The 24,758-nt window shown below is 31.0% G+C and overlaps 1 protein-coding gene across 4 annotated transcripts in view; it reads right to left on the bottom strand.

Moving 5' to 3' along the window:
- LOC107454647 (synaptogenesis protein syg-2) overlaps nt 1-24,758 on the bottom strand; it is a 386,382-nt gene that overhangs the window by 47,270 nt on the left and 314,354 nt on the right. For all 4 annotated transcript variants that reach the window (XM_071183678.2, XM_016071899.4, XM_016071898.4 and 1 more), the window contains 2 exons: nt 22,732-22,935; nt 1,235-1,531 (listed from right to left, as the gene is read on the bottom strand). In XM_071183678.2, coding sequence (XP_071039779.1) covers nt 1,235-1,531; nt 22,732-22,935 — 501 coding nt within the window. The remainder of the gene's footprint in view (nt 1-1,234; nt 1,532-22,731; nt 22,936-24,758) is intronic.

Here is a 24,758-nt window from a genome sequence, read left to right as displayed (position 1 = left end):
GGTTCTCGTGGTCTTCCTCTCCATGTAATGCAAATGTGGGTTAGCTCCATCAAAAAGTCCTCCACGAAGGCAAATTTCTCCCAATACTCGATCCAGTAATTCCCTTGTATTCTGGATTGGGTTCAAAATTACAAGGCTACAGAGTTGAACATTAGTTGTCGTAAACCCATAAAATTGGGTGGGCTGTTCAACGACGGTTATAAAATATAAAATAAAATCCGACGTAACGAACATAAACTGCGCTATGGATAAAAAGTAAGAAAGATGTCATTACGTTCGAGCTACTAAGCTGCGCAGTGGTTGTAAATACGAAAGATGTCATTACGTTTGGACTACTATAGGATCAAAGTTCTGGTTTATGCTAACTAGTGCTGAGGCCTTCTTTTATCTATAATGGTTTGCCAAAGTTACGCACTGATAATTTGATATCGGATCTAAATGCTAACACTGGGAAAAATATGAGTAGTAGTTCTATTCAATGGAGTACAGCATTTTACAATGCAAAATTTACTCACTAATCCTAAATATTCGGTCGTCAATGGTGAGCGGGAGAGTAAAAATTTCGCACCCTGATCTACTGAGAGCTACCAACCAAAAGAATTCTTGTAAGGACGCAAGACGGTGGAAGAGATACACCATCATAAAGAGCTCAGTACTTTAATTATACATTCACATTAAACATTTAACAATAAAGGGTAATAACGTAACATTAACTAACATAAAAAATACTTGAAAGTTTTACTCAAATGAGTGGGAAAAGGGGAACCAGGATGGTTCGCAGAGCACGTCTTGCGTCGTCTCCAATTAAGTCAGAATAAGACCATTGTTATTGTTTTTGCGGATATAGGGGTAGCGCCATCTGGTGTTACGAATTAACTATCCGTTACATTCTCATATTTGTTTTATCAGCTCAGTTAATGAATTAAGGTTAGTCAACAGGAGTTTTAACGCAATTGACAGAAAAATAGATGATCACATGGTCTCTCTGGACAACTATCTGCATGATTAATTTGATCAACTGTCTTTGAGGCCATTTTGGATTATTATTTAGATGGCTACTTGAATCTACGGATAAAATACCTAAATCTCTGTTTCACATAGGTGGAATTTTATTCCACCTTGTAAGATTTGATACAATAATTTTCCCGTATCAGGAAGTTGAAATATTATAAATTTTGAGCACAAGCAAACAACTTTGCCGCAATCAACTTATGTTACATAAGTCTTAACTTACAGTTTATGTCAAGCTTCCAGCCATCTTCGATGGCACTCCCCTGTATCAAAGGATTCTCAGCTCTACAGGATAAATATTTGCCGCTGTCTTCGCTCGTCGGAGTGAAGATGAGTATGCTGGTGGTGACATAACCATCTATGGATATCCTCTCTTTCGTCCTCTTCATCTTGGTGTTCCCTTTCCACCAACTGATGGAGGCTGGTGGTCTGGATCCCGTTGCTCGGCACACAAGCTCCACGGGTTTGTTAGCTGAAAGGGGTCTTCGATTGCCTTCAATGGACACTTCTAAAGGTCGAACTAAAACAACAAAGAAAAATCAATAATTGGATATTTAATATTAAAATTGCCGTTGTTTCAAGTGACAAAATTCCTAATGCAATGGTTGAAAAATATTAGATTTTTCTGGAGTTCCTTTTTTTAAAACAAGAAAGCTATTTGTAGCTTTCTTGTTTAAAAACGTATTTCGTTATTAAACTCCTAAACTTTAAAAAAAAATGGATTAAACATTAAACCATAATATTGCTACCATGAATCGTAGTATTTTCTGCAAACTTAATAACATATTTAAATGAAACACCTACGCTGACTTTATTGTGTAATAAAAATAATATTGCGTAATTAAGTTTAAGAAGATTTTTAACTTCTGTAGACGAGTTAAGAAGTAAAAAAGTATTTTTCAACTTAGTATCCTATGAAGATTGTAGGATTTCATTCTATACTTTTTATTTTTTTATCTGACTGATATTGTCGTTCAAAACATTCTAAAACTTCGGACAGTATACGATTTTCATCAAGAAAGATCTCTGAGGTAATTAAACTTTTGAATTGGTGCAGCATGCATTGTTAATTAGGCCTTTGGGCTGGTGTGGTGCAAATTGTTAGTTAGGTTTTGATCCTGTACACTGTGCTGGATCCGGTTGCTGTAGGTTGATCCGGTGCAGTGTGCATTATTAATTAGCTTTTGATCTAATGCAATGTGAATTGTTTTTAAAATTTTTGACGACGTCCAAAAGAAATATGACAAGAGTTTTTATTAATCAAAAATGATTTTTTAAATAATAGATTAATAGAATTTTTTTAAACATTAAAAATCGATTCTTTTAGGCAATAAATTTTTTAAAGGATTCTTTTAATAGATTCTTACATGAGAAAAACCCAGTAACAAAATAATTCCATAATAATTTTTTTAAATGAATATTTTCTACCATTTTTCTTAGAATATTTTTTTGGCAGAATTATTTTTTCAGATTTTTTCCTAGCATCTATTGTTTTTACCGAAAAAAACTTTTTCTTGTTTCTAATCAAAGGTCGTACGAAGTCGGATCAGACCTAAAAACTCGAAGATAATCAATCTTTAAATGATTCAGATATTTTTTTTAAATCTTCAAAATTTCAAAATACTACTTTTGTTTTAATAAAAACTACAGAATTTGATTCATTTGAAATTTACTGTATATTATTGCATTCTAAAAACATATTTAAAATGATGATGTTTCATTTATTAGATATCATTAGAAATTTTTTGAGAAAAAAAAAAACATTACTTAAGTGGCACGACAACTAAATCAACAAGACAGTAAGATTTTGAATAGCAACAAAATGAATAAATTTCAACTTTCACATTCAGACACACACACACATACAAGCATTGGTAACGATTAAAAACTATAAACCTTTTTGAATGCTGAATTCGCATACTATGAAAAATTTAAAAAAAAAATACTTTGTAATAAAAAAATGATTTTAGCTGGTTCAAAAATCAAACACACATGGAAACAATCTTCAAAGTTTTTAATGATTTTCAAAAATACAGAAGTCGTTTTATACTTTTTTCACCATACATTTATTTTATTGAATTCTATTAAATCCCCAGACTTTTACAAGGAATTGATTAAATAAAAAAAATGAATAATAATCTTTCAGTCCTTTTTAGATGCTATTCAATTTTCATTTTAATGGAATATTTTATTTTATTCTAGCAATAGGGGAATATCTGAGCTTTTAGTTTTAACGTTCGCAATTATTACGACGGAAAAAAAAGTGTATTAAGCAAACTCATTTTTTACATGTGTTTTTTTTTTTTTTTTAACGTTTCAATATGCAAATACACGTTTCAATCAAACCTCTATTGAAAAGCAAAGATCCCCCTACCATGCATTTTCTTCCTTCGTTTTTGCTATTTTTTCTTTCTTTCGTTTTTTTTTTTTTTTTTTAATCATTCAGGCCGTTTTTCTAAGATAAGAGAGTACTAAGTTCAATAAAATTGAATCGATAAACACTTTAAAAAAAAAGGACCGCTGAAAATGTCATCTTCATTAGAAAAAAAAAGTTTGCAGGTGTTTATTTTATTAATAAATTTTGAATAAGCTTTTAATATAATAAGAAAAAGAATTTATCATTAAATGTTTGACTAAAACAACCTGAATAAAAAATTTCTTTGAAAGAGTCAAATTTTATTTAATTGAAGTATATTACATTTAGCTTATTTTAATTTGCTCTTATATTTATATAACATGCATTGAGCAAACAACCCAAATTAGATTTGTGATTACAGAGTTTTATTTTGTAGCCAAGAAGTTTTAAACCTATTTCAGAAGACAAGTTATCTACTGAATCAAGCATTAAAGCACTTTGATTTTCCAGGAGGCCATTTTGCGGGTGAACTAACTAACTTTATTTCAGCTACTTGGTAATGAAAATAAAGGGAATCTCTCACGGTTAGTCTGACGACAAGTTCTAACACCTGACCTCTGTACTACTAGGGATACGTCAGTAATTTTGTCTTAGGTAGCCAGAAGATGTATTATTACTTCTAGGAATTAAATCCTGGCTTATTATTTAGCTAAGTTTTAGTATTAGTTAATATTCATTATTTTAGTTAGGTTTTATATTGCAGAATAAACAGTAAAGAGGACATTTTCCTTCGCATAAAATATGGGTTAGGGAGCTTGCATTGTCAAATCATATGTGGTCTATTGAAACCAGATTAATTACCAGTGCAAAATTTTTATCGATATACCTTTGGTATAATACGATAATATATTATAAGATAATATCTTACCGAGTTTGAAAATTATAGGTTATTATCAAGAGGCGATATGAGGCCATATACACCGAAGAGCCATTACATTATGACCACCCTGCTAATAACATGTAGGACCACCTTTAGCCTTCAAAACTGCTAGCTCTCGCCGTGGCATTGATTCCACAAGGTGCTGATAGTTAGTCTGAGGTATCTGGTACCAAGCGCTCATAAACTGGTCCTGCAATTCCCTCACATTGCGAAGGGGTAGCGTGGCAGCACAAATTTGGTTTTCAAAGTAGGACTACAAATGCTCTATTGGATTAAGGTCAGGTGAATTTGGGGGCCAAGACATGACTTGAAAGTCACTAGAATGTTCCTTGAATCAATCCATGACGATTCGACCCTTATGACATGGTGCATTATCCTGTCGGTAAACACCATCCCGCAGGAAAAACTGTTGCCATGCATGGGTGAACCTGGTCTGCAACTAAGTTCAAGTAGCTTACAGACGTCAGGGATTGTTCTATGAGTATTATGGGTTCTAATGTGCCCCATGAAGACATTGCTCCTGGGCGAGAAACCATGAAAACCTGGGCGAGCCCATTGTTATAGATGAAGGGTGGTCATAATGTAATGGCTGTTCGGTGTATATATATATGTACACTGTATAAGAGCAACAAATACTTAATTTTAATGTTTTTATTAATTATATTATGGACTTAGGAAAAAAAATCATGTTATTAAGTAAATGAATATTTTATTTAAGTCCCATTATTGTAAAATAAATATTAAAAAAATTATCATTATGAAATAAAATTTTGTAAAAAATTAACCGTTGTCGGATTTCGAACCAGGTCCCCCAGCACTAGCATTTTGTTGCTCCATATTACTAAACCCTACCTGTCTATCTAGCTGACCGCATCATAATAAGCCTTTAAAGTAATTTCTGCGGTTTGTTAATGTAATCTTATTGAGCCACTTTGTGGATACCGTAATTTGTCTATAATTATTTCCTTTGGTATGATAATATAATCTATTATAATCAAATATCTGACCAAGTTTGAAAATTATAGGTTAATATTAAGAGGAGATATATTCCCATACATATATGTGAAGTATAAGAGCAATAATTTCTTAATTTTAATTCTTTTATCATATTTCTCACTCAGAAAAAACATACTATTATGTAAAGAATTATTTTACTCATGTTACAATATTGTAAAATAAGTAAAAGAAAATTATTATTCTTAAATATAATTTTTTTAAAATTGGACGTCACCGGGTTTTGAACCAGGGACCCCCGGCAATGGCAATTTGTTGCTCTTTAATATTAAACTGCAATGGTGCATTTGGTTGACAGACTTATAAGAAGATTTTTAAATCATTTCTGCGATTTGTCAAAGTAACCATATTGGGTCTTACTGTGGGCTTCAATATATTATTACAAAATACAGGGATCAATAGGGGTATATTAGCACAAAATAATAACTCCAAATCACTTAGCTTACAGCCTGTTGTTTAAACCTGCATAAACCTGTTGCTTAAATTGAGCAACCTTCTTTTATAAAACTGAAGAAAAAAATGGCGCTTTAGGATACTAAATGAAGTACAAATATTTTTAGAAAGTAAATGCCTAAAAATAAAAATATATAAAATAAATTAATCGATACGCTTCAGATGATATATACATATAAGTATACTTTTAAGTATACAGTCTTTTATAAGGAAGTGCCGAATAATGGGGTGCCACATGAAAGCGACGCGGCTCTTGATCTCTTCTGTGACACACTGGTCATCAAAATTAAGAAATATCTTTATGTTTTGTCGTTAACTGCAAATCTTTTGAACCAATTTAAATGAGATCTGGTATCAAGATAAATTATTATAATGCAAATGAAATAATCATTCAATATTTCTAATGTAAGAGCATGCACGTGAATAAAGCCAATTGGAGTCGAAAAGTAGTTAAAAGGGTTAGAGAGTTGAGAAGAAAATAAATTAATAAGGGGTTTGAACTACTTCAAGTTAATTCTCAATTATATACAGACTTCACATTCTGATTTTGAACAGGAAGTTAAGACAGTTTAAACCTGTAGTCCCATTCGTTCAGAAACGCTAGATAATTGACGGAGTTAAGTAGCGAGTTAAAATTGCCCTCTCCAGAGTTTCCAAAGTAACATTTATAAGATTAAAGCCCGGAAATTGCCTGCTCAATTTATAGTGCATTCATTTCATATTCGAAATATTGCTTGAGACTTCACCTTATACTTAAATCTAAACTCATACTCAACCAAACTCTTTCTACTGGTATTTTTTAACAGAATATTCGAGATCTGAATAGTTAATTCATAGAATTCTGTCAATAATTTTTCAAATCTTGTTCTTTAAAGTTCTGATTCTAGTCGTGGTCTCATAAACCGAGCTTCTAATAGTCTCCATTGATTTTTTAATCAATTTTCACTTCTTTATTGCTATCAGCATAAAATGTAATGGACACACAATTCGATTTGGTCGTCATCGTTCATTAGAAAGAAACGCAAGCAATCCAAACCAGATCGGTAAGCACATATTATCTTAAACATCGTCATATATCATTAAGTTTCTTAAATTGTCTTACAAAATACAAAATAAGTACATATTGGCGTGATTTGAAGTAATATCACGTTTCGGACATGTTGTGCTCAATAAGCTTTGAGGCAGAATGAGAGTAGAATTTTATTTTAACCAGAAAATGTTTAAACTACATTTTTATTATTATCATTTGGTTATTAAGGGGAGTTGTCTGCTTTTATCTAGCTCATACTAAAATGGCCAACTTTAAGATAATTTTTCTCAGAAACTAAGAAAATAATTTCAGTTTTTTTGTTTTGTTTGAATTTTCTCATCTTTTAAAATACTTGAACTCGGAAGTGCTTTAAAAATTGAAAAAAAAATTAAAGTTTGACGTTAAAATTGGTAACATAAGGAGGCATCTGATTAGTGCAAAAACATAATTTTGAGCAAAATTTTCGAAAATTAGTTTATTATAAATTCAAATTTCCTGTACTCTTAGTTTTCTAAAAATACTTTACTTTTGTGTGCACTCCAATTATTTACAAAGTTATAGCAATTTTTGTGCAAATTTATAATAGTGGATAGACTAATAATTTTAAGTGTTTAAATGCGTTTATCACAAAATTAGCTTTTTTCACCACCTTAAACATGATACCTCATGCTGCTTTTAAAATAACTGTCTACAATTTTTTATGAGCGCAGTATTATAATTCAGTATTATAGGCATATGCACAGTAATTCAGCATTATATGCATATGCACATGTCTTTAAGATAATAATTCAAAACATGAAACCGTTATTTTTGCCTAAAAATGGCCATATAAAAAGAAAATAATCATAATAATAATAGTTGCCTTTGCCAGTTTTATAAATTTTTAAACATAATTAAGCAAATAAAGTAGTTTTTTCAAATTTTATATTAATATTTTAAAAAAAAAGTTGTCGATACTAGTCGGATACCTTAAGTCATTTTTGTCAAAATAAAATCGATTTTAAGCTTAAAATCAAGAAAGTAAACAATTAGCTTAAAAAAAATGCGGACAAATGTGGATTACAATAAAAGGAATAAAAAAAGAATTTTGGGGTGGGTGTTTGACGAAAATGACCATTTTTGCAGTAAAAAGGTCGAAATGCATTTAAAGTTTCGTAAAAGCAATTTTGATCAGCGTAAATCACTTTTACAAATATACTAGTTATAGGAATTCGTAAACTATTTAAATACTAAACTATTTTAAATCTATCAAAATGTCATGCATATATTTCTAAACGATTTAATTAAGAGAGCTGTTAAAATTTTCCTCCCTTTAATGCTGTTTTTCGTTTTTACTAATCATATCTCTGGAACTACAGTGTTGGAAAAAAAGTCTAAAGTCACTGAAGAAAGTGATAAAACGTAAGAAGTAAGGATTTGCATGGTTTTATTTTTATAAAGTAGCCACAGATTAGGACATAACAAAGTGAAAAACAAAATGAAATTAATAGCAGCATTACACATTACTTTATGTGTCAGAATAAGATCTCAACCCAAAGTAAGTTGGAAGAAAGTATAAAGTCGGTACAATTATTACTTCAGAAATCAATGAATAATTGCTAAAAATAACAGATAAGAGATAATAACACATAAAATTTTAAATTATAGTTTATGTCATGAAGTCAAAGCGTTGGGACTAGCTGACACTTCAAAAATCCTTCTTGTTACCACTAGATAGCGTTCGAGAAAAATAGTTTTTTTTTACAAATGTACAGTATATATCTAAATTAATTTTCTATATATAAAGTGGAAGAAATTTTTATTGATGACAAAATTCGCTTACACAATATAGGACACTCCTGTAAGTTGTGGTATGAGAAACAGAGCTCCAGTCTAAATGTGAGCTTCCTAAGTAGTTAGTGGTAGTAATTTTCTTGACGATACGTTACTTATATTGGTGTCAGATACAGAGCTCCAGTTGAAGTTTGAGCCTTCTAAGTAGTTAGAGGAAGTAATTTACTTGACGATACGCAACTTGTATTAGTGTCAGATACAGAGCTCCAGTTGAAATTTGAACTTTTTAAATAGTTAGTGGTAGTAATTTTCTTGCCGGTACATAACTTGCTTTTGCGTCAGACACAGAGCTCCAGCTGAAATTTTAGCCTTCTAAGTAGTTAGAGGAAGTACTTTTTTATGATTTGTAACTTATGTTGGTGTCAGATACAGAGCTCCGGTTGAAATGTAATCCTTCTTAGTAGTAAATGGTAGTAATTTTCTTGACGATTCGTAACCTGTATTGGAGTCAGACACAAAGCGCTAGTTGGAATTTGAATCCTCAAAGTCGATAAAAAAAATGTGGTCGCAATTTTCTTGACGTTAAGCGAAAGAGATAAATTCTGCTTGAAGAGTTCCAATTTAATTTTAAACACTTTTTAATAGCAAAGGGTAGACACTTCATATGACGATACCTTTCTTTCGGCCATATAAATTGACAAAAAATTAAGCTTATACCCGTCAAAAAACAATCGTAATCTGCATTTTCAGAAGGCAGAGATGATTTGAGTACTTCATTTATACGAAGAGAGATCAAAAACGCAAGATTCAACCTTCACATAGTTAATAAAAGTGTTAAGATGCGTATGGGAATTAAAAAAATTTCACTTAAAGACTATTTCCAAAGATGGAATATGAATATAAAAAGTAGCAAGCTCGACAAAAAAAGAGGCTAATTTAAGAATGGGAAAAAAGTAATTTCGCTTACTGTTAAAATGTTACAGTTATATACTTCATCCACTATTCATAACGGTTATTCAATTCTGTATGCATTGTGAATTAACATCCTTTCTACCGAATTCGTTCTGGAATGTTGCCAGATTTAATGAATGATGACTAAAATTTTTCTTCCACAAATCCTCATTTTTCTTCACGTGCAACACCTTTTGTGCGAAGGTGCTTTCTGAATGAACTTAACCACAAGGACGTGCAACTCATTCTGAAAGGGCAGAGCACAAAAATAAATAAGTACTTAACTAGAAGGTAAAATATTACTATGTTTAAATAGGGTACAACCACGTTTAAGTGTGGGGCGTCACCTCCAGAAATAATTAGACGACGCCCCTTTTATCAGAGAGCTCTTTTGCGGAAAAATTTTGTCTTTGAATCTCTTATATAATTATAAATTAGGAACTAATAAGAAATTTTTACAGGTTGCATGTTTATTCCCGTTTGAAAAAAAATGTTCTTTTTATAAAAGATAAAAAATTGTAAAACATCGTTAAATTTTAGAAGCGTCTTTGTCACATTTACATTTAATGCAAAGTGACAATTTAATCTCTAGTTATATGTAATCCGTTAATTTTATTAAAACTTTATTTCTTTTTTTTCAATACAGCAATTATATTTATTTTAACTTTCTGGTTGACCTTCCTCATGGTCAACACGGTCATCGTCCTGTGGGAGGGTCAACCCCTCTTTTACCCGTCTTTCTTTTTTACTTCTTTTATTTTTTTAGGGGGGCTAACTAACCAATCTCTTTCCTTTTTTTTTAAACCCTCCTCCTCTTTAAGTTTAATTGGCTGTAACTTTCCTGGTCCTGCACCAGTTAACGAATTTTTTAATTCACTTTTAATATATTCTCTTTTTGTGCTTCCATCTGGGTAGTTATTTTTTTTCTCCGAGATGTGGACTTCGGTCCGTATCGAGGAAATTAATTCTTTTTCCAACATCCCAATTTTTTTAACCTAAAATATCAATGTAGAATCCTTAAAATCTTTATAATTTTCAGTAATTTAATGTTCTTCATATCAACTCTTTCGGATCTTTAAAGTTTCTTCGTAAATCAGTAATTTCTGTAAGTTAAATAATTTCGTATTTTTCACATCACTCTTCAAATTCACCTTTGATTGCGACCTTTATATTACCTTTTTCTAATTCAAACTTTGTCACTTATTTCTCCTCAAAAACCTTGTCATTAGTGAAATAATATCTCTAAATTCATATTCAACTATTTGTTTTGTGTGTGATTGCGTGATTTAAAAAAATTAATAAAAATATATTCAGTTGCTCATGTGTAATTCTTCAATTTATCGTTTTTTTCCATCAATTTTTCCTGTATGTGCGGTGAGTACCTTTCATTTATTGTTTTGGGCATGCATATTTAATAATTTTAGAAACATCAGCTTGCTGTATTAAATCATATATTTATATCAGGATATAGTATGACTTTGTCTTATTTATCTTTAATCCTCAATTATTTCAGTTTCGCCCTTTTTCCAAATTTGGTGATTCCAATTTATCCAATTTGTTCAAGCCTCACACTTTGTGACCCTTTGGATCTATTGGGTTATTGTTATCCCACATTAGCATTGTACTACCACTTTCCTTAACGATCACATTCCTCTTAATCCAATTACCTTTTTTACTATTCTCCGCCTTAATTAAATTATTACAAAAATTTATCATTTGCCTATATTAATCATGACTATATCCAGAGATACATCCAATTATGCAACCCATCTATCCATTTTAACAATAATATTAAATAATTTTACTTAATTCGCACCAAATAATATAATTTTTATTAAACTCTAACAGTCTTACCTATCTATCTTAAAATTTTAAATTGAATTATAAATCTTTTTTTTTTTCAATTTTTTTCTTGTACTTCCAATTTTATTGTACTTTGCTTATGCGTGCAAACTTATGATGACAGAGTTAAACTCGCGATACGGCTTTCAAAATGTTGGAAAATGAAGTAGTTGTTTTATTATAAGATTCAGAAAATGGTCTAAGCTAGTGGGGTCATCAAACTTATGAAGCTTCTGAGCAAACGTACCGTTTTTAAATCCTACTAAGAAAAAGAATTATTTTAAATAAAAAAAAAAGAAGAAGAAAGAAAATACATTTGCTTATCAGCCCAGGAGAGAAATCGAGGTTGTTTGATCAAAGCTAGCCAACCAGAGAGTTAACACCATCTAAAATTTCCTAGCGAGATACTAGTAAACCACAATCACGGTACGCAATGGATAAATTTTGCTTGCACCATTTGGAAAACAATTTTGTCTCGTATTAGAATCAAGCACAGAGATATACAATTGAAATTTGAGCCATCTAGATAGCTGTAAAAGTGATCGTAATTTACTTGACGATAAACTTCCTTCCTTTAAAATATGAGGATAAATTATCCCTTTTATGCTGAAACAATTTGTAATTTTTATTGTCAATCAGCACAGAGGTCCAGTAAAAATTTAAAATATCGATTCAGTCGGAAAAATTGGAACTTTTATTTGGTGTTAAAATTTACTTATAGCGGTCAGGAAATGTTTTGAAACTAGCATTGCCATCAGGCAAGGGTCTCCAGTAATGATTTGAATACTCCAGTTTGTTGGAAAGTCGTAAAAATATCGATTGTAAGAAAAGAATTTTACAGATATTAAAGGAACAAGATGTAGTAATAAAATAGGTTAGAACTAATATATTTGAGACTTACGCTTTAAAGCAGCTTCTAAAAAAAAGCAAATGCAAATGCATAACAGTCTCTTTAGAGAAATAATATATATAGGGTGAACAACACGGAACACCCTATATATAGGTAAACACATTTTGTTACTCTTACTCCAAAGAATGGTCTCAAAAGTGAACCTGAATTTTTCTAAAGATTTTCGGAATGGGAGCATTGAATGGTATTCCAAATCCACTACCCGTTAAATTCACTTAGTGAAATAATGAAAATCGTAAAGAACAGGAGTAAATGTATGGATTTTATAGCCTTGCTTAGGTCAAACGTAATACTCTTATAGGCATCTGTGGATATTAAGGCTATAAAAACAGACGTAAATTTCTTCAACAATAGTACAGAGTAAATAAATGGATACTAGAAATATTACTAATGTCCATAAATATTTACTCTGCTTTTTTTTATCCATCTCATGGGCGGTATGTCGAAATAGTTTTGGGTGACAAAAATATTGTAAAGCAAAAATGATACAATCTATTTTCTTACCAGCTATTAGTATGAAACAATAAATGAGCAGTACTTTTTTCAGCTTTCAGCACACAGAATCACTTTCAATTAATAGAATTCTGTTGAATTCTCTTAAATTTCTCATTTTGGTTTTGAAGGGATTTATTTGTCATAACTGGCAAGGCAAGACGACTTTTCTATTAATCACCTTTTTTATTGTGGTTTTTGTGCTCAATTGCTAATGGAGAAATTTATTCTGTATAGTTATAGTTTTAAGATCGATACAAAAGAAAAAGTATAAAGTTTCTTTCTATTTCTTCATATTAAAGTTAAATGTTTAAAACTGCTTCTCAAAGCTGTCGGTGTATTCTTATTGAGCAGAAATAAATAATTAAAAAAGATCCTTAAGAGATCGAAGAAACCCGGAAACTTTCAGCTGTTATCAACATAATATTAATAAAATTTACAATGGTATTAATCTATTAATGATTCATTTATTTTTCATTTATCTGTAGATTTTTTCTTGAATACAGATGCATTTAACATACATTAATTGATGTAATCTTTAACTATATTTAGCTATTATTCTGTTTAAATTTATTTAATTTTATCATATCAGATACTTATATCTTAATTTAAAAAAGGAAAAGCAAAAAACACTACAGCATTTTCAAAGCAACAATCAAATTCAAAAGCAACAATCAAAAATAAAGGTATGGTGATTTTTTATTACATTTTATAGAAATCCCATAATATAATCTCAATACGCACCATTTTATAATGAACATATTGAATTACCGTTATAGGTCTATTATAAGGTAAATGGGTAGTCGAGTTTTCAAGGGTCTCATCGGTTATCATCAAGTTGGTGTCCAGAATGGGCGATGATGTTTCATTTATGGCAACCCAGGTATTTTGTTATGTTTTTATGTTTTAATCGTGTTTTTTTACTATATTTTTATAATTAGAATTTAAAATTGGGTATACCTCGGCTTGGGTACCGTTCTTTTGATTTTATATTGTACATAAAATCTTATATTTGACGATTTGTTTCTTTCTTGATATATTATGAGAAAATCTCACTTTTTATTCACTTTTTCTGTAAGAACATAAAAATCGCCAAAGTAAAAGGAGCTGCCAAATGTAAATTTTATACTTTTTTTTTCCGTGTTTGCGTGTATGTTATGTATTAATGTTACATTTTATCGCAGAACAAATTCTTACAGGCACATACCTCCAGCTTTGATATTTGCACATCAGCTAATCGAATAGTATCACTATTCGATGATTCGTCCATATGATTATTTATGGATGATAAAAATCACTATGGCGTTAATACGGCAATATATTTTACTTGTAGTCTTCAGAAAATATTTGAAACTTGCACTGCCTGCTAGTACAAAACTTCAGTTGAGAAATGATCAAATAGTCGGAAAGTTATCAAACTTTTGTACGCCCACGAAATCGAGTTTAAAAAAAAGTAATAAAATAAATAAATAAACTATGTTTTATTTTACGGGTTTAAAGCAAACAAATGATTTTTAATTATTTTCCAGTGCATTATGTTTCTGGCGTCATTTTATTTGGTAAGGCATTGCACGTAAGCGCAATTGCCTGTAAATATTTCCCAATTTTCGTCAAGGAGTACCTCAAAGTATATTTTCCTCTACTAAATAAATTACATTCAGTTTCTTATAAGTTATATTTATTATTATAGTACATTTTATAATATATTTTATGACTATGTACAGACAAAAACCAATGTTCGGGTTGGCTACAACTTGGAAAAGCAATCGCCAAAATATGGCGCCTATATCTGATAAGCACCAGACATTATAATTTTTTTTTAAAACTATTTTTTGAACAAAAAAATCTTAAAACAGATTCTCCAAAAATTTGGAAATGGGTATACACATTGTATTTCTTTTAACACAGAGTGAAACATTTAACGATGAAAGCAATTTTATATAGAATATATCAGACGAAAGTTGACAAGAAAATACCATACTGTGAAATGAAGGGATTTGGAAAATAAACTAACGATGTAAAAGGATGAAGGCGGTTTATATTTTGATAAAAATTCAATTTCAAGGCCGCTTTTCTTTCAAATAATCTGCGCTTCTTGCTCATTAAGAAACCTAAAGAATGTCTTTGTCCAGCGACAGAAAATACGAATCGAGACATAAAATGTTATATCGGGCTTTGAAAGTCGAATCGACAAATAGCTTTTCTTATAACCGCAAAAAGAGTCGAGTTTTATCAGCCACACCATATTGGAACAGCATTTTTATCCTGAAAAGTTTCAGGCGTTTTTATTATATTACCTCCTATTCAGCCATATATATTTGTGGGGAAAAAAAAGTTAGTTTGAAAAAGTTGAAATTGTTTTGCAATTGGTGGACCAGAAATTGAGTCATAAACCCGTTTACTAAAATCCATTCACACCAGAAAAAAGAAGCTTTGAAGTTCGTAGATAATGTCTAGTTGGCAACAAATTGTATAAAAATTGGATAGGAATTTTTTTCTGAAACATCGCGTCTTATTAAGTCAGCTGCTTTCGCTTTCATAAGTTCTGATAGAACTGCAAGATTTTTCTTTGTTAACCAATATAAAAATGTACTGTAAAAAAAACAAGTTATAATGCTTTATAACACTAAATTGTGCCATTCTAGAACGTTCTTTAGTATCCAATGTACGTCAACTGCAGCCATTCTTAGCATTTTTAAATTGTTGATACCGGTATGAATTATTAACAAAAAATGAAGCAAAATGCAATAAACGAGAATGCCTTGATCAAAACACTAACGTTTTAAATTGCCCGTTATTGAAGCCACATCGGTGATCAGACATAATACTCTACACCAGGGATGGGCCAACTGTGGCCCACCGGAAGGTTTTATCCGGCCCGCGGAAAGATTTTTAACTCCATTTTCTTGTCCACTTTGTTTAAAGTTTTTTTTGTTCTTTCTTTTTAAACTAAGTTTTGATGACCTTTTTACTTTCTCTATTTTTGTTCTCCAAAGCATAAATTGATGGAAATAGTTAGCACAGACAGCTTCAATTGGTAAAATGTTGAAAGTAGAAGTTCTTTATAAAATAAAATAGCCGTAGATTGGTTCCAACGAGGGTCTGTCTTTCTCGAGGAGCAGACATATGGAATCTACTGTAGGTGAATTGCACTTCACATGTGGCAGATTGCGCATTTTAAGCTCCAACGAGTGGATTTTTCTGCCAGCGTGAGTTCTAACATTTATTGGGTATGGAGAAATTGCACACATAATGTAAATAATGGTTAAATTATTAAATTTATAAAATGGTTAGTGCTTTTTTGACTTATTTGTAAACTTTTTTATCCCCAAAAAAGCTTCTAAAAAACGCAAAGTTGATTTAGAGTGCCATGCGTTCAATGATAGATGCACTTACACAGATCTTCTTTGTTTAAAGTACAACTAGAACTTGAACAACTAGAATCGTTCTTCGTTTGAACAACTAGAACTAAAATCGTTAGCCTCGTTCCTTAAAATAAGCACATCTCACTTGGAATCAATATAAGGAAATGAAATAGCAGTTTCATTCATCTCATCAAATATCTAAATTAAAACGTATATCGTATTTTTTTAGAAGTTTTAACTTGGCCCACCAAACTGTTTTTTCTCGATTTTTGGCCCTCGATCAAAAAAGTTTGCCAGTTCCTGCTCTACACCATGTGTCTGGTCATTATTTTCAGTTAAATACAAATCTTCTGGAATCATATTGCTTTAGATATTTTATGCGACATAAGAGCCGCGTTTAAAAAAAAAATCAAGTTTTTACATGAACTATATGTTTTGGACATTCTTTCAAATTAAATGGAGTCATTCGGAACATTTTTAAATTATAAATACTAGTATGACTTTTTGAGACAGAATAAAGTAAAAGACAATACGACAGCTAACTTAGATCAGAAACCAACTTTTTTCTGAATTGGTAGATCATCGCAAAGGGTTCCTTTCCAGTTCGGTGATCAAAATTAATTTTGTGAAAGCAATAACATGTTTACATTTAAAAAATGTTCTAGATGTTTTGGTTGTCTTGCAAAGTTCTGGAAACGATTGCAGTTTGTATTGTCATCGGACCCAGAGTCCAGGTTGAAATTTAATTATTCTAGTAAGCCAAGAAATGATCAATATCTTTGATGACGATAAATAAAAAAAAGAATATTTTGAAGCAAAAAAGATGATAAGATATGTTTTGTAGAGGTTGTGATCAGAGAACAAATTCTTAGCAGGTACATATCACCAGCAGGGATATTTTCTCTCCAATTAGTTCTATCTACATTTTATCGACGATAAAAATCATACGGCAATATGTAGTCTTCAAAAAATTTTTTTAACTTGTACCGCCATCTAGTACAAACCATCAGTTGAGAAATGATCAAATAATCGGAAAGTGATCAAAATTTCGATTGCAAGTTTTAACACGTGTGCCCACAAAATCCAGTTTATAAAACGTAGTAAAAATAAATAAATAAACTATGTTGTACTTGACATGGGTTTGAAGATAACAATAGATTTTTTGTTTAGAGACTTGTCAGGACGTCAAAAATAATCTTTTGTACCATAAATGTCCAGGATGACAAATTTATTCCAGTTTAGAGTATGTGAAATTAAGTAAAGCATCCCAGCTCTCCATATCAGCATTCAGTTACTGGAGTTAAAAGAAAACACGCCTTTTAAAACAATTGCTTTCATAACGCCAAAGTAAATCAAGCAGAAGATGTACATAAATTTAACAGTAGTTACTCGTCTATATCATTGCATTGAACTTTAATTTACGCATCATTTCCTAGGACTTATAAATCAAAAATTTATTCCAGGTAAATGCACGCCAAAGCAAAATTTTACGCGCCAGAAGAAGTAGGCTAAAGAAAGGAGAAAAAGCATCAAACAAGGATATAATCACTTACATAAAAATGCATTTAGATCAGATGATTTAAGAAAAAAAAATGTTCATCTTCTCTGAGCGCGTTTTTCGGAAAGTTCCATTATGCATCCCAGCGGAAAGTATTCTGAATATTCACCACTAAAAAAAGGCTAACAATTCTGAAGAACAGTTTTCAAAAACAAAAGAGAGAATGGGTGCAAAATGTATTCAACAAAAAATTGGCTAAAAGCTCGAAAAACTTTTAAAGCACATCAAATACCAAGTTTTTGTTAAAGAAGCTGGTGGTTTTTCACTGTATTGTGTATTTTTTTCATTTTTTGATCTAACGAAACTTAAAAGTCAAAAATAAAAGGTATTCTTCAAACAACGCGAACTTTCTAAAATTCTTGAAAATCTGAAAGAAAATATTTTTTCTAAATCTTTTATCCGTGGTTTAAATCAAAGACTCCGTTTCAAAAATCTATTCAAATTTAAACTTACTTCACTTCATTTTATTGTATTCTATTTGCTTTCGTTATTTATATCTAGCTTTAATAGAAAGGATTCAAAAATCGCCGTGTAAGAAAAGCAAAAGATTTATGTTTTTATTTTGTGAATTTAAAAAGAAGAGTTGAGGAGTTTAACGTTACCCGGCTGATTTATCTAGTTTGGAATATTTGATCCGAGTAACTGTAGGTATAAAAATTTTCAGAGAATAGAATAAGAATAGACTGTAGGTAAATTGAGGTAGGTAAGGACTCTGTGTAACTGTAGGTATAAAAGTTTACTAAGAATAGATTTTTTATACATAAAATGTTACTTAAGTGCTGATTGAAAAGACATTTTTTTTTGTTCTCGTAATCTATGTGAACCAGAAATTTATTAAAAAATACTGCATGGAGTAATGTTTAGGACTAGTCAAGACCCATCCTGACAGCAAATTTACAATCCAGAGGCATTTAACCACTTGCTCTCTTTTTTGAAGATTTTTCTCTTTTGGCTGGATTTTTCTCTTTGGCTTTGAAGATTTGGCCGCAATTATAATGCAAGCTTTTACATCTTTTTAAATTAACCTGAACTTAAAAAAATAAGAATTAAGTTTCTTTTATTTAAAAAATCGCCAAGCAGAAGAGCGAGTCGTCAAATGCCACGGGATTGGAAAATCTCACCCCGGGACGATGTACCAATAATGATGATCATTCTTACAATTAAATATTACACTAAGCTGGGTAGTTATCATTTTGAATTTAGTTGTATAACTACATAATTCATTAATATAAAAATTCAATCACTGCAAGAGAATAAAGAGAAAAATAACGGTTTGACTTTAAAAGTAATTTTTTTCTAAATAAGCTGAAACGTATGAAGATCTTGGAGCAATATAGTGTTGAGCCACACTTTTATCAAAAGTGATTTCTTCACAAAGCATCATGGAGCTGAATTAGAGTGACACTGTGCAGTCCTAGTTCAGCCCCGGGGATCTCAATAACGAAAATTAAATATATAAATTTCATTACAAATGCTGATTTTAAAAATGGAAATTTGAATATCTTTCATTCTCAACGGTACACATTCTCTAGTTAAAATCATTAAATCGCCATTGAATATATAAATGAGCAGTTATTTTTGAATGTTTAATAAGACTACTTCAAAGAAAGTTTTTTTTTGGGGGGGGGGATAAAAGTTTTAGCGAAATTTTTTTTGATTATTTTAATATTTATTCATGCTGCATTGAATGTATGACTATAATAATATATAGAAGACATCTATATCTTGCTAAAATTAATGTCAAACTTGAATTTTTTGTATTTTGTGGTGGAATGTTGGAGACTGTTACAAAGCTTATTTGTCTGAAAAATATCTTACAGTGGATCTCAGGGCTTTTTAAAATCCATAGCAATGAGATTGCTGATTGATTCAATGGACAAAAAGTGTGTCTTCACTCTACACTATTATCTCTTTCCAGTACGTCTTTTAGAATTATTATCTCTTTCCAGCACATCTTTTGGAACTAATTATCCCTTTCCAGTACATCTTTTAAAACTATTATCTCTTTCCAGTACATTTTTTAGAACTATTATCTCTTTCCAGTACATCTTTTAGAACTATTCTCTCTTTCCAATACATCTTTTAGAACTATTCTCTCGTTCCAGTGAATCTTTTGGAACTATTATCTCTTTCTTGTACATCTTTTAGAACTATTATCTCTTCCCAGTACCTATTCTAGAACATTAAAACGATTCATCAAAAATAACATGTATTAGGAGTTCAAAAAGAACCTCGCTGTTTGAACACGTCAAAAGTCATGGAAAGACAAATTATCTTTAATCTCAAAGTGGTCCAGAAGAAAAATGGTGACTGAGTTTAGGCTCGCCGCTGGCCATGACTGTCTTCCGAAACACTTGCCCCGTCTCAGCCAGCATCCAGTCCAGTCTGCAGTCTCTGGTTGATGACCATCTCATCATTTGCCGATCTTTAACTAAACGTTCTCTTGTGGACCACAACTGGGGGACCAGAAGCCTTTATGATTCATAGACTATCACTGCAGCTGCCTCTAATTTTTGCTATTTTTTCTCTCCACGCTTTTTCTCTATATGGTTATATGGATTTATGACTGTACTTCTCTTTTAATCTCTCGAACAAAAATTTAAAAAAAAAAATTCTACGAATATTGCTACCAACTCATTTTTCCCAAAGTGGACTTATTCCGCTTTTAGAAATAATGGCTTATATAAAATTGCTTCGCAATTAAAGAATCTAATTTTGATAAAATACATCCAATAGGTAAATCTGCATCCTCCAAAAGAATATGCCGTAAGATAATTTCAGTACCAAAATGGGGTAGTAAAAGGAGCTTATAAAAGGATAGCCACCTATAAGGTGATAAAATGAAGAGAGTTTTTGTAAAAAAGAAGCCAAGCTCACGAATTCTCATGCTTACAACAAGGAAAGACATACAAGACACAAAAGAAACAAAAAGTTCTCTTTTCCGTGACTAATATTATCTGCGTATAATCACTTATTTTAGGAATTAAATGAATAAAATTGTTCTTTACTACAAGATGGTTACGGTTTTAAAAAGCATTACAATGAAAGCTCCCTCCTTTTTAAAGAAACATTTAAAAATTTTGAAATTTTGAGAAACTTTTCAAACTTTTCTTAATTTTTCTCTGAACTGAAAATCTTTGTGAATCAAAAGCGTTGTCATTCACACAAGTTCATTTTAGAACTTATGAGAATTAGGTGCAATTTAGTTTTTGTGTGAATAATTTTAAGTGTAAACAAAAGATTTAAACATGTGCTTTTTTTCTAGTAAAAGTCATTCTAAATGCATACTAAAGTTAATATGCATTTCATTCCATCTTTTTACGAATATTTGATTAATGAATATGAATAAGCAACTAACTATTACTAAAAAAAATTATCCTTTTTAACAGGTGCTAATTTTTAGAGGTGTAGTTTATTCATTTGCACAAGATATACTATATAAATTCCATTCTAACTTTTATGAAAAGCAAATACCTTTAAATGAAGATAGGATATACTTTTTGGATCCAAGTATATCCTGCAGGATGAGTGAATAAAGTATAAACAAAGGTTCAGAAATGACATGCTATAGCTTTAATTCTATAATAATTCATTGTTTAAATTAAAGATTAATGTCTCGAAGATTTCGTTCTGGTTTAATAGCTGGGGTATTTATCAAATTTCCTGTCAGGGCGGAATTACGTATATTCGACAAACTGAACGTGTCCTGAAATTTTGATTGGAAGACCAAGAAAGATATGGGAAAAATCAGGATATTAAATTATCTTCCATCGCTCTATATAGATGAAATTATAAACGCAGGTTTGAGTTTTATTTTGATAAAATCATTAATTTTTACTATCCTACTACTGGTTTAGATTTCTGAGAATCATTTCATATTTTGAAATATTCTAGTAATTTAGTTAATAATCATTCTAGTGCCCCATTCTTTCCCAACGTTTGGAAATCCATTCCAATTTAATCTTGCATCCTGGAGTACTTCTCTAAACACCTAACATACGTTTCGTTTCTCCCTTTTTTTATTATCTTGTTCAAATTTGTTCCTCACTGTTACTAATTAAACCACTTTGCAGATATTTGTTTCGTTACTTTTCTACTGTCATTTGTTGTTCAGACACTGAGAAAAGTTCTTGTTTATAGAACCGAAACCATAGTATATAATTTTTGTATATTTGTGTTTTATTCCAAATTTTTTGCTTTAAGAACAAAATATACAATTCAAAATACCTTTCAAACATTTTGTTACATTAATTACATACATTAACTAGTACGTTATATTACACATTAATTAGTTACGTTAATTACATACATTAATTAGTACATTTTGTGTGAAAAAATGCACTAATTAATGTAGTACATGTCAATGTTTTCTTTAACGAGAAACTTACCTTTCAATGACTCTTTCTTGGACAAATGTTCTTCTAAGTGTATCCTTCAAACTTTCCTAAGACATAATTCAATTGAATTTATCAAAAAAATATTTTTTTTGCTTATTATTCATTGTTAAAATTTTTTCATGGAAGCAAATCGTACCATTTCTGAAAGAGTCAATCATGTTCTATCAAAGGAACGAATCTTTTTGCTTCATCGTACAGCAAGTACTATTTCTATTCATTAGAATTACTAAATTGATGTATTGTAATACATATATTTATATCTAACCTATGATTTATATATTTATGACCAACGGTATCTCACCCATTGTGGTGGTCCTGAAAGAATGGATACCACCTCTGGAGAACGCACTAGGTCTGCTTAGAGCCCCTGAATTAGACAGGCCGACTCATCATCTATTTTTGCTCCGAAGAGCTAACATAAGCACAATACTAATAACGCTGACTTGCAAACTTTTTTGCTCCAATATTGCTTGATAGGTCAGCTCTGATAGTATAGGAGCCTTAGGTCTGCTCATCGACAAGACCGATTGTGCAGCTCATTGGAAATAAAAATATCTAACCTAGTGTAATTTGCTTATGCAATCTGAAATTGCATAAAAAGGAAACAGTGCTTTAGGTATGATAGTTAAAAGTACTTACAATTCATGTCTACAGTGACGTATTTGGAGACTGGTACCGTGAGGTTGTTGTTGGAAGCCTGGCATGTGAAGACAGCCATCAGGTCATGCCTCTGAAGTGATGTTATTTCGATTTCATTTCTGACCACCCCTTCAGCACTAACTTCGTAGCTGTCATCCAGGAGGACACTCTCTCTCCACCACGTCAGAGAAGGTGTGGGTTTACCTGAAACACACACTTCTCATAAATGATTGGTTAACGGGTTTATTACATAGGCGTCATATTTTAAAAGCTTTATTTAAATGGTCATGCGAGAAACAACAAACGTTTCTTACACTCTGTTGTTGTTGTTTCTAATGCTACTTGCCAATATTATCAAGCCTGCTTGGTGAAACCAAGCAAATTTAAGGCGGAGCTTACGTTTCTTTTTTTTCACACACACGTCACAGTCCGGTTTAGAGGGTGGATCCATGTGGATGAATACATCCATTTATTCATCCACAGATCGTAATTTTGGATCTCAACCAGGAAACGATCAATCCCCCCAGAGGTATTGATTTGTTATGGGTTATCATAATTTAAGTCCATTTCATTGGGAAGGGTCATTTCATTGGGAAGCGGGGCTTTATCCCCTAAGCAGCGGTTCATCCCACATCACATTATGTATTAGATAGGATAACCGTACATCGAAGTGCCAGATACTTTGATAATTAAATGCATGTATCACCCAACTATAGCCAAGCCCCTAGCCGCGTTTCTTAGGATTCTATCATCTGACAGCCTTGGGTCGCCAAGGCGACAGTCAGACGACGTGGAAAGTGCCCGAACTGGTACCCTTTTTTCCAAACTCAGATATCACATATCCAATGAGTGAACATTCAGGCACGACATATTTAACATTTTCCCTGCCGCGAATACCTTGCTAGTTGCATACTCGACTGCCAGGATCGAACTGAAAGCCCCCGGCTCACCTCCTTTGCCCACTGCGTAACCGGAATACGCTTGTAACGAACAAATATCGTTTTAGTAATTTGCTTCTTGATTACCATTTATTTAAATTTGTACTACATTATCTAAAACACGTTGAAAATATTATATCATGCATGTAGAAATAGGTAATTAATGCAGTAAAAATATTAATAATTTCTAAAAATTAACTTTTATTTTTGGAATTTAACGCTTGCAACTTATTTTGATGTTCAGCGATGTATACAAGTCTATCAAAACGAAAAACATTTTGAAAAATACATTTTAAATAAAGGTTTAAAAGTGTGCATTAGCATAATGTTATTAGCTATAGTTATCAATGTACAAAAGTTAAAAACCAAAATTGTCTTTACAGAAACCTAATTTACTCATTTTCTTTGAGAAAAATTCAAACGTGTCACTTAATTAGTTGCAAGACATGAACAATTTTTGTATTAACGTTTCTGTGGGAATCATAAGATAAACTTCATTAAAATTAATGACTTTATTTAAAAGAATTACTTGACTAGAAACGATTCCAAATTAAAATATTCTTTCTAAAACTATTCAATAAAACTGTCGAATTTAGAGACTTTATTTGATATTTGCGTTTCTAGAAAAGAACCTCAATTATTAAAAACCTTTTACAATAATTTAAAAAAATTTAAAATTTTTACCCTATTAAATCTTTAATTTTCTCTACATCATTTTGCAAACATAATGTGTTTAATGTTTTTACTTTAAAAGGTTTTTTTAATCAAGATTTATTGAAACGTATTTGAATCCTCCCGGTACATTAATTCTTTACTACTTAGAACATATTTTCCTTTTGCTAATTCAAAAGCCTCGGAGAACAGCAAGATCGCTAAATTACTTTAAGACTTTTCGTAATTTTAAAAGTTTTGACATCATTTGAATTTTGGAAGAAAGAAAAAACAAACAAGAAATCGGTATCCTCTTAAACAAATATAATTTTCAGCAATTTCTTATAATTCCATTAGCCGATCGTAATGCTTCAGTTTGCTCAATTCAAGAGCTATTAAGAAATGAACATTTTCAACAATTGGAAATGTTAAAACACT

Source organism: Parasteatoda tepidariorum, chromosome 3 (assembly GCF_982258835.1).
Source record: "Parasteatoda tepidariorum strain Cologne lab strain chromosome 3, Ptep-v5.0, whole genome shotgun sequence".
Classification (NCBI taxonomy): domain Eukaryota; kingdom Metazoa; phylum Arthropoda; class Arachnida; order Araneae; family Theridiidae; genus Parasteatoda; species Parasteatoda tepidariorum.
The sequence above is the reverse complement of the archived record's forward strand: the minus strand, read 5'-3'. Positions and strand labels throughout refer to the sequence as shown.